This window comes from Dreissena polymorpha, chromosome 11 (genome assembly GCF_020536995.1).
Source record: "Dreissena polymorpha isolate Duluth1 chromosome 11, UMN_Dpol_1.0, whole genome shotgun sequence".
NCBI lineage: Eukaryota > Metazoa > Mollusca > Bivalvia > Myida > Dreissenidae > Dreissena > Dreissena polymorpha.
Genome location: NC_068365.1, coordinates 70,470,477 through 70,482,601, shown reverse-complemented (window position 1 = coordinate 70,482,601; position 12,125 = coordinate 70,470,477). Strand labels below are relative to the sequence as shown.

The 12,125-nt window shown below is 35.9% G+C and overlaps 1 protein-coding gene across 8 annotated transcripts in view; it reads left to right on the top strand.

Annotated features, from left to right (window-relative positions):
• The window catches only part of LOC127850466 (uncharacterized), a 50,198-nt gene extending 46,260 nt beyond the window's left edge, over positions 1-3,938 (top strand). For 7 of the 8 annotated variants that reach the window (XM_052383520.1, XM_052383525.1, XM_052383519.1 and 4 more), the window contains one exon: positions 2,369-3,938. In XM_052383520.1, the coding sequence (XP_052239480.1) occupies positions 2,369-2,972 (604 nt within the window). In that variant the 3' untranslated portion in view covers positions 2,973-3,938. Of the gene's footprint in view, positions 1-2,134; positions 2,161-2,368 lie in introns of those variants that run through there. The other variant, XM_052383527.1, reaches the window with a different exon arrangement.
• Positions 3,939-12,125: the final 8,187 nt, after the last annotated feature.

Genomic DNA, 12,125 nt, shown 5'->3' with positions numbered 1-12,125 from the left:
ATCAATGATTAATACCTTCAGCACCAATAATTGCCGACAAAGTCGAAGTTATTGAATAATACTCAATAATTCACCTATCAATACTGCGAAAAGAGCAAAGGTTCATTCCATAATCAGCATTGACTGTTATATAAGTTCGTTTGTGCATTATTCGTTGGAGAATAAATATTCATTTAAGAAATTATCCACTTAATAAAAAAAACGTTTGGCGCAACCGTGTAGTTGTTGTCTTTGTTTTTGTAGATGTCGATTGTTGTTTTAACCATGTGTTGTTTGTGTTACAAATTCTTCAGATGAAGTTGTTGATAATGAAGGTCGTGCTACATCAGTCGTTTGATTATTATATTAATTCTGCCATAATCAGTGGCGACTTTAATCAACGAAAGTGTGCCGACATCAATTATTCATTCCCATATTGATGCCATTTCATTCAATACGAGAAGCTCCCGTGTCTACATTGTACATCTACAGTTACACAAGAGTAAATGGGGAAGCAAATTGGAATTTAACTTCTGGCCGACTTTGTCTAGTACCAGATATCGCATTATGAACTTTGGTCTTGGACAAAGTGACTGATATGCGAGGAACATAAATGGGCCATGCTCTGTGAAAAAGGGCTTTAATGCATGTGCGTATAGTGTCGTCCCAGATTAGCCTATGTAGTCCGCACAGGCTAATCAGGGACGATACTTTCCGCATTAACTTGATTTTTTCTAAGAAGAGATTTTGTTGCAACGAAAAATATCATAAAAGCGGAAAGTGTCTTCCCTGATTAGCCTGTGCGGAGTGCAAGGCTAATCGGGGTCGCCACTTTACGTACACACATTGAACCCCCTTTTCACATAGCAGGGCCAAATAAATTGAGTCCAAGATGAAATATTAGATACATCTGAATAGAGTCTGATCCGCATTTATAAAATCGTGTATAGTGCATTCGCATGTAAAATTATTTTCTCACGTATTGCCTTTTCTGTGGTGTTTAAGGAAGTTGAAGAAAAATATATTTGCCAACATGAGAAAGTTATTGTAGGGAGCAGTGTTTTATTTGATTGTATACATGGAAACTATACCATTATACCATTTTACATAATTGTGCCAAAACGCTCTATATCCAGGTTTTTATTTCCTTTTGTAAGAATGGCCGTTTTTCACAATTTTTGGAAATCTGCGAGTCAAAGTTTCAAAATTTCAAGAAGTTCGCGACTCAAATTTACACAATTTCAAGGAGTTTGCTACTGTAATTTTCACAATTTTAGAAAGTTCGCGACTAATTTTTTCACAATTTTGAACAGTTCGCGACTCATTTTTTCACAATTTTGAACAGTTCGCGACTCATTTTTTCACAATTTTGAACAGTTCGCAACTCATTTTTTTTTACCAAAATGGGGTGGGGGCCAAGGCCGCTTCACAAAAAAGGGAAAAAAGCCCTTAATCCCTACTTTGGTATAATAAGGGCATACCTTAAAAAATTGCCAAGATTAATAATAGTTTTTTAAAGTTGTAGTGTTTCCAATTTTTGAAAAGTATTGTTAATATCAATAGTAAGGTTATACGAATCATTCCACTTACAATTTGGCATTCAAAGTTTTTTAAAGAAAATAATGGAGCCCTTAACCCTTTCAGTGCGGGAACCGAATTTTGAAGGCCTTTGCAATCAGTTTGGATTCTGATGAGACGCCACAGAACGTGGCGTCTCATCAGGATCCAAACTGTTTGCTATTCTGATAGTATTCTTTGAAAAAAATCGAAGAAAATGCTAATTTTAGAAATTCAGCAGACGACATTTTAGCAGACGACAAATTTCCCAGCATGCAAAGGGTTAACCTAATAATGCTTAGTATTGGCATTTCTTTTCCATTCATAGCCTGTCTCTAATCAAATTATGAGTCACATGTAAGATGACTTGATTTTAAGTCAATTCTTTTATAAGCCGTAGAATGGATTTTAGAGCAAAGAATTATTGCTAGTGTCAGACTTCAGCTTTTACATTCATTTTAGAATTTAGCAGCGTAGACATTTTTATCTGCAGAATTTAATGATAATCCCGGCCCTTGAACAATGAATCAACACGAGTTTCCTGTGAGTAGTTCAAACGTGTATCGCCCGTCTTTAAACACGTATAAGATGAATAAACGATGAATCTAGAATGGCATAATACTAGTTTAGTTTAATAGCGTTTTAAAGTTTAAACCCGTTTTTACCGATACCCATGTGTTGTCCTTTAGATTAATATATTCCAGACGAATAAATACAGAGTTTTAATTTCAATGTGATTTACTTGACACTTCTGAGATTGTAAAGTGATCCAATAGAGGTTTCTTAGAAAATGTCTGCATATATCTGAAATATCGGTATCGTCTCGTTCCAGATTTATACCTAACCACCGACCATCCGCTGATTCCTCCGCTGGTCCGATGGTTAAATGCATCTCGATGACCATGGATGACCTGCACTCGGACGCTTGTACCCTTCTTGCGCTCTTACACCGGGACGAAGACAGCCTGAATGACACCGGGAAGCAGCTGGTGAAGCAGAACCGGAAGTACGCTTGTGACGTGTTCATGCACGAAGTCGACGGTTGGACGCCTTTCCACGCTTTTGTTTTGCGAGGCGCTCGCAAAATTGTGAAACTTTGTCTCAAGGCGGGCGTCGACGTAAATTTGACTATGGGATCTCCAGACGGCGTCCCAGGTGGATGCTCAGCGCTCCACCTGGCCGCCCACCGCGGTGACGTCAGTATTATCAATGTGTTAATCTCAAACGGTGCGGATTTAAATGTGAGAGACAACAGTAGTAAGACTCCTGTGCTGTACGCTTCCTTGGCTAACAATAGTCTCGCAGTGCGGAAATTGCAGCGCGCAGGCGCGGACATGACAGGATGTGACGTGAATAGTAAGCAAAGTCCGGATGATATGACGTCATCGCCGATAAAGTGCCTTTTACCCTTCGTATGCACAGGTGGACGACGGTAGCATAACGTGATACCTCAACAATGTGATTAAATCATAATCCTTATCATTCTCATCCTCATCCTCATCCTCATCATCAGCAACAGAAGAAAATGTAGCATTATTATTATCAATTCGACGATGCGCAGCTTTCACTAGCAAAACTTACTTTAGACGAAATTGAAGTGAACGTGTGTATTGATTAAGGACAGAAACATTGTTAGAATTTTTCATTTTTGTAAGCTATTTATTATCACATATAAAGAGCCGTTTCTAATTATTTAAAGCATTTTTCATTTATCCTACGTCTATAATTATATGCATACCAAATTATTAAATGAGAAAAATGAAATATTTTTTCAACATCGAAACATTGAAATTGATAGGCGGTGAAATCAATGTTTAATGCTAATCAAAAAATACATCTCTTAGAATCAAAATTGTAATGGGTGAAGATCAAGAAAAAAATCTTGTCATCGTCTGCATGATAAGTTACCACGTACTATGAACTTATTTGAACCATTTTTGTACATTCCTTGTGGAAGGTCTAGTCGCATTTACCTGTAATCATTGGATTTGGATTGGATTAAGTATTTGAAATTGGCGTCCTACTCCCGAACTTCTTTCTGCATATGAACGTTGCAGAAATCGTTTGATTACCGAATAATGCGCTCTGCAGTGTATATATGAAAATACAACAAAGAAAAAATATTCTCCAACTTGAGAACATTATTATTGGGAGTAGGGTTTTATCTGGTTGTACAACGGAAGATAATACCATTATACCATTTTACATAATTGTGCCAAAACGCTCTTTATATTAATATCCTTGCATGGCTAGCAACTACTGTTTTTTTAAATAGACGTAATGTTATGTCAGTGTGAGATTGTGTATGTATCAAAAAAGTATTATTATTTTGTCAAACTTAATTTCCATGTCAATAAGATTTCGTTAATTGTTCGTTATTTGAAATGAAAGTGTTAAAATAACTATAGAAATGTTTTCTTTTGGATCATTTTTTTAGTTTTTTCGAACACATTTTTTTCTTCTTTAGTTTATGTATTTGATGGACCATGCCGTTTATTTTGTTTGTGCCATATATAACTTGATGAATACCACCTGTTCAAAATGGTATATATGTCTATTGCTCCATGCAATTTATTATATGAATTTATCGATTGAAAAAAAATGTGAATAAAAAATAATAAAACCGAAAAACAATAAAATGTTTTGTTTTTATGAATACCGCTTAAAATTAATCTTTAATCTAATTAATTGGGTTTGAGCGTGTTCTTTACGAGCCTAAGTAAGAAGGACTTTGTGAACGTAATCCCTACGTTCGTAGCTTCGGAAATCATAGAAACTGGGAAGGTTGGGATTACGTACACAAAGTCCTTCTCACTTAGGCTCTCAACGAACACACTCAAACCTGCTCAATCCAATACGTAAAATATAAAGAAAAGGGAAATTCTTACACTCCGATTTTCACCGACATGCAAACAGTATCTCAGTCGTCGCATGATCCACAGTCGTCGCTCGAGTCGATTGAACGGTGTGACGAGCTATGTAAAGAAGACGACTTGACTATAGCCATATAATTCAAAGACGCGGATTTATATATAACTTCCGCGGAACATGTCTGCTATTATTTCAATGTCAGCTGTTTTTCCTTTAAAACCTTCAAAGTAACTTAGCGCCATTTTCATAATTTAACCCATTTATACTTAGCGTCTAGAAAAAAGGCATTGGCAAACAGCGCAGACCCAGTTGAGACACCGCATGATGTTTGCTTAAACGAGTTTCTTAAAATAGAACAGACTCGCATGAGTTATATGCATGTGCTACGCGTGGTTCTCAATGATCGCCTGACGGTGAACTAATAACACATGTATTTGACCTTTGCGCACCACCATATTTGGTGAAAGCAATAAATTCTGCAGTACAAACATATTTGGTGAAAGCAAACATTTTTTGAAACCGCACAACTTTTTAATTGTCCATCAAATATTGTATGTTTGATGAATTTCCAATTGAAGTGAACAGTTCTAGTTGGTATAAATTGATGGAATTAATGTTATTAAGACGGTTAGTTGCGATTAAAAATATTAAACTTTAAATATAAGGCGTAAGCAATAATTTATTTTCTTCCACTTTTTAAAGCCAACCCTAAACGTGATTTTGTATTCCAGAATACGTATGCGATAAAATTTACTTAAGCCGTTCATATTCGCTTGATTAACTATAAACTACCAAAAAATAAATACAAACATGTGAAAGAGAGTGTTGAGATCCTATAAACAAACGTTTTTTACTTGGCCAACTTTTGTTCAAAATAAGTCTTTTGCCACAAAAAAAGTTGTTGTTTTTTTAAGTTAAAAAAGTAAACATTAACCCATTTATGCCTAGCGTCCTGAAAAAAGGACTTTGCAAACAGCGTAGACCCAGATGAGACGCCGCATGATGCGGCGTCTCATCAGGGTCTACGCTGTTTGCTTAAAAGAATTTATGTAAGAAATATTCTAAATATAGAAAAAAATATACTAGACATCCCTAATTTTGAAAATAAATGGATCCAATTTTGAAGGATGGGAGAGTCAACTAGGCATAAATGGGTAGAGGAATATTTCCACGTAATTATAAGGGACACACAAATGAGCCGCGCTCTGATGAAACGTTACTTAGAGGGATCTTTTCACGGTTTGGTAAATTGACAAAATTGAAAAAAATTGTTTCAGATTCGCAAATTTTCGGTTTAGTTATGATGTTTGTGAGGAAACAGTATTACTGAACATTTGCCATGGTCTAATATAGCAATTAGATCTATATGCATTTTTTTGACGATTTAAAAACATAAATATTATTAAGCGTTGCAACGCGAAACGATTGAATAATTTGGAGAGTTCTGTTGTTGTCGTTTAAATTTGTGAAACTACGAAGATTGCTTATATAACGTATAAATAAAAAGTTTATGTATGCTTGGCAGGAAAGCGCAGTTGGCAAATGCGTTTTTACTTCAGGATTCCGGGGGTCACTGGTTCGAGCCCTGCGCCGGGCTACTTTTTTATCCCCTTTTTAAATTTAATTTTTGATTTTTTACTGGAGCTTTTAAAATTGAATGTTTACATTAATCAATATAAAGCATTTAATGACAAACTTCAAAACATGCCAAAATCTGTGAAAAGGACCCTTTCATGCATTTGTGTTAAGCATCCTCTCAGAATATCCTCTCCAGTCCACACAGGTTTACCTAGGCCGATATTTTTCGCCGGAACTGGCTTTACCCTAAAAAAAAGACTTTTCATAAACAACATTTCATTAAAAGCGGAATGTTTCGTCTCCACAACACAGGCTAATATGGGGCACTTTAGGCACATGCATTTAGCCTCATTTTCACAGAGCGGGGCTCATGTTTGTTTTTCGGCAGTTTATTTAACCCATTGCATGCTGGGAAATTTGTCGTCTGCTTAAATGTCGTCTGTTTAATTTCTAAAATTAGCATTTTTTTCAAATAATATTATCAGAATAGCAAACCGTTTGGATCCTGATGAGACGCCACGTTCTGTGGCGTCTCATCTGGATCCAAACTGTTTGCAAAGGCCTTCAAAATTCGGTTCCCGCACTGAAAGGGTTAAAGCCGTAAAATCACTTTAAGAAGATCGAAATAACACAGGAGGGTCACGATGGGCAAAATGTCAGTTTTTTTACCGTGTCTCAACGTTTTAAGATTTTTTTATCTGACCGTCAATAAATTATTCGTCGCAAGGTTTATAAATGAGATATCTTCTTCAAAGCAGTAACCGCCAAGTTCAGTGCACTTGGCTATTATAGAACATTCATGTTTGATAACATGCCCTAGCCCAATTTAATAGCTCTATCGGCAATCTATTGTTTACATGAACATGTACTTAGTAACTAGGTTGAGACGGTCTGTGCGGCTGGTTACTTTATGTTGAAAAATGATGTTTCAACGTATGGTGCAAATAGCAATCCAAATAATAATTCAAACTTTAATATTCGTCAGATTGCTACGGTTGGCTACTTGGTAGTTTTGTTACAGCCAAGCGCGAGTCGAAATAATCACCGAGCAAAAGCGTGCACGTTTATTAAAATTTACATAGGCTGAAGTAAGTTTCGTTTTTTTCAGCTTTTTGGGATTATTTATTACACCGTGTGAGACTGGGAACATTAGAGTCAATTTACTCTTAATTTGGAATACAATACTACGGTGGCACTAAGGTGACATCACCGCTCCAAAAAAAAGTCGGGAAAACACAAGTTATGTTTTCCCGTCGCCAAAAAAAAAATTTAACTCGGGGAAACACAAAATAAGTCTGTTTTCAGGAGTTTTTTTTTTGGCGACGGGAAAACAAAAGTTCTGTTTTCACGCCTTTTTTTGGAGCGGAAAACACAATATCTGTTTTCCCGTCTCTTTTTTTGAGACTTGAAAACACAATCGCTATATTGTGCGCACAAGATAATCGGCCAATCACAGACGCGGATTATATGGAGGGAAGATTTGAAAACGTCCTAAAGGCGTAAACAAAGATGGTCTGTTACATTCTTCCTGCATTCCAGTCTCATAGAATTTCACAAATATTTGACACTTCCTGTGAAAGGCTATAAAATGACCCACCAAAAATTTGATCAGTTTCATGATAGGCTTGACTTTCTTTGCTGCATGCTCATTTAATGATAATTAATTTAATTTGTTACCTTTGGCAAGTATTTCTGTAAAAATCTGTATATACAGTAACATCTGCAAAAATATTTTATTCTTGTATTTGTTATTATAAATTAAGATGTTTACAGTTATTTTATTTATTAGATTGAAATTAATTCTCCATTAAAGGATAACTTTTAAGAACTTCTATTTCTATCAAAATAAGCTATTATCATTGATTTAATATCTTAGCATGACTGAAAAAAAAACAACATTTTAAAGTTCTCTGTTAATGCAGCATTTCATTTGGATCAATTAATAACGTATAATTTACCATAACATTTTACTTAATGTCTTAAATTAATTTAATTTAATCTATAACATGCAGCAAAGATGATGGCTGCTCAATTAAATAATTTGAGCAACCATTAATCTCATTAGTGTCATCTTACACACAACAAATCTAATCAGTGGTTCATAAGTTATCTTTTGGAAGGTGTTATCACACCTTACTAATCTAATCAATATCTTGGGGGGGGGGGGGGGTTGTAATGACTACACCTTGAGAGGTGTAATGTCCAGGCTTGGAGAGTATTATGACTAGGGGTGTAACGTCTGTGGGTTGTAATGACTGGATAGGGGTGAAACACGGGGAGGACGCTGACCACCCCATGGTGTTGAGCTACGCTGACTTATCTGTCTGGTGTTGCAAATGCGAAAACTACCTTAATAACGAGGCAAGTGATTTGGTGTTTCTGTCTTTAAAGTCCCATTTCTAAATTACCTATGTACATGTAAAATCATTATAAATGATGTCATATTATGTCAAACTATTCGCTTTGAAAGTATTTTAATTGTACATTTAAAGGCAAAGATTAATTTAGATTTGGTATAGATCTTCTCCGGGTTTATAACATAAGTCATAGTGAAAACAAAGTTTTATTCAGACTGGGAACCTTTTGAACTGGGTTTTAACCACGTTTCTGTACACTTCACTCTTTTGTCATTCAAATATTTCAACTTTTATAGTAATAACATGCATTTTCTAGAATAATAATTGTGTATATGTTTTTATGTATACAATTATTGGTTTGACAACTCTAACTAACATTATATAACTGAGTCTTCTTTGTTTAAAGGCCCTTGGACCAGCCAAGAGTTCTGCCCACAGGAGCAAGTTTGGACAGGAGATATAGATCAAAGGGAGACCACTCATCAGTGACCACTCATCAGTGCTTCAGTGGACTGCATACATCTGTGTGGCTTTCCATACTTGTTTAAAATAAACAATGAACATTGAGATATAATCTAAGATCTGAAAACAAGCATCAAGCGCTTTGATAGTCATTATATTGTTGTTCAATATATGTTTGTATTTATACTGTGGTGAGTTTTTTGTACTTGCACATGTTTTAATAGTATCAAATTCGTCTGGTAGTTGTTTATCTCACGTTAGCACAACGTGTTTGGCGAGCTTTCAGTTACTATGGGGGACCTCTTCGTCGTTGTTTTTATTGTGTCTGCATTGTGTTTGTTTTTATGCTAGAGAGCACACTTGGTTTTACCTTAACCAAATTTGCAATATTCGTGTTTGACAATGCAATATTATTTAGTAATGCTTTTTATGTAGATCTCACCAGTAAATCAAGAGTTATTGCCCCCTTTTTAGCTCACCTGAGCACAACATGCTCATGGTGAGCTTTTGTGATCGTCTTTTGTCCGTCGTGCGTTGTCCGTTGTGCGACGTCAACATTTGCCTTGTTCACTCTCTAGAGGCCACATTTATTGCCCATTCTTCATGAAATTTGGTCAGAAGATTGGTTTTAATGATATCTTGGATGAGTTCGAAAATGGTAACGTTTGCTTGAAAAACATGGCTGCCAAGGAGCGGGGCATTTTTCCTTACATGGCTATAGTAAAATCTTGTTAACACTCTAGAGGCCACATTTATTGTCTGATGTTCATGAAACTTGGTCAGAAGATTCATCCCAATAATATCTTGGACGAGTTCGAAAATGATGCCGGTTGGTTGAAAAACATGGCCGCCAGGGGGCGGGGCATTTTTCCTTATATGGCTATAGTAAAACCTTGTTAACACTCTAGAGGCCACATTTATTTTCCGATCTTCATGAAACTTGCTCAGAAGATTTGTTCCACTGATATCTTTGATGAGTTCAAAAATGGTAACCTTTGCTTGAAAAACATGGCTGCCAAGGGGCGCGGCATTTTCCTTATATGGCTATATGGCTATAGTAAAATCTTGTTAACAGTCTAGAGGCAACATTTATTTCCAATCTTAATGAAACTTAATCAGAAGATTCATCCCAATAATATCTTGGACGAGTTCGAAAACGATGCCGGTTGGTTGAAAAACATGGCCGCCTGGGGCGGGGCATTTTTCCTTATATGGCTATAGTAAAACCTTTTTAACACTTTAGAGGCCACATTTATTGTCCAATCTTGATGAAATATGGTCAGAAGATTTGTCTTAATGATATCTTGGATGAGTTCGAAAATGGTTACGTTTGTTTGAATAACATGGCCGCCAAGGGGCGGGGCATTTTTCCTTATATGGCATGATACGGCTAAAGTAAAACCTTGTTAACACTCTAGAGGCCACATTTATAGTCCGATCTTCATGAAACTTGGTCAGAAGATTCATCCCAATAATATCTTGGACGAGTTTAAAAATGATGCCGGTTGGTTGAAAAACATGGCCACCACAGGGGCGGGGCTAATTTCCTTATATGGGTATAGTAAAACCTTGTTAACACTCTAGAGGTCACATTTATTTTCCGATCATCATGAAACTTGGTCAAACGATTTGTCCCAATGATATCTTGGATGAGTTCGAAAATGGTTTTGGTTGCTTTAAAAATATGGCCACCAGGGGCTTGGCATTTTTCCTTATATGGCTATATATTGCTATAGTAAAACCTTGTTAACACTCTAGAGGCCACATTTATTGTCCAATCTTTATGAAATTTGGTCAGAAGATTGGTCTCAAAAATATCTTGGATGAGTTTGAAAATAATTATGTTTGCTTGAAAAAAAGGCTTCCAAGGGGCGGGGCATTTTTCCTTATATGCCTATAGTAAATCTTGTTAACACTCTAGAGGCCACATTTACTGACCGATCTTCATGAAACTTGGTCAGAAGATTCATCTCAATAATATCTTGGATGAGTTAAAAAATGATGCCGGTTGGTTGAAAAACATGGCTGCCAGGGAGCGGGGCATTTTTCCTTATATGGCTATAGTAAAACCTTGTAAACACTCTAGAGGCCTCATTTATTTTCCGAACTTCGTGAAACTTGGTCAGAAGATTTGTCCCAATAATATCTTGTTATCTCAGGTGAGCGACTTTGGGCCTTTCAGGCCCTCTTGTTTATTAAGAAAGGAACATTTAGTTAATTGGACTTGATTTTCAATGCATTTTTTGCAAAACGTTCAAAGTTTGTGTATGAGAAGAAAACCAGAGTGTGCTACACACGCTTGTCTTTGTGGAGTAGGGAAGGCATTTGGTGTTGCAATTCTCCTAACGTCTGTATCACGTAGGTATCCACGTGTATGTTTCTTATTTCTTTGTAACGGTTGAGTGAAATGTTTTCAAACGTTTAAATAAATCATTCATGCGACCTGTTTTTGCTGAATACCGCCCCTCGTCTGTTTTCCACTATGTAACATAAAGTCCCGATAATATTGTGTTTTCAACTCATCTTAAAGTCCTCGGCAGATTTAGCTTCTACTTCCGCAGTAATGAACATGGTGTGTAGATGAGCGTAAAGGAAGGAATTCTGGCTGCTACTATATAAGGTAGAATTATGTCATTCTGTCATGTTTTGTCTCTATTGATCAATATTCTTCAATAAACTCTTCAGTTTGTGTTTTCTAGTTAAGGAAAGAAACGTATTTTCATATAAACTTCAATTTTATTGTTCATTTAAGCTCATTACATTGGGATAATCCCATAACACTCGAGACCAATCCCATATAGGCCTACTAACCGTTGTTCAGAATCGAACCTTCCCATAACACTTTAATTCGATACAGATGAATGGTATTCAGATACCCTTATTATCAAACATGATCTTCATCTCTGCTAGTCAACAAGTGAACACTTGGGTCATCATGGTCCTCTTGTCTTATAGAACTTGTTAACTACCGTTGGTGTTTGTTTTCAATAACACTTCTTGTACAGTTGAAGTTAGAATAGCATTTAAGAAAATACTTTTCGTCAGTACTTTATTCTACACGTATATTAATGTTTGATAAATAATAGTTGTTTAAATGGAAATCCAGCTTCATTGTTGTAATTCTGTTGAATGATGAGTGTGTAAGTTAATGTCATTTTTCGTTCTAAATCTTAAATAAAGCTTTTCTTAACACGTGCGTTTGTCATCATGCACAAATATCCAAATAAGTAAATTCATAATAACTATTACAAATATTCTATCCGAATTATATATATTCAATATATATTAAAGTTTATTACTTATATACAAATGACAAAAATC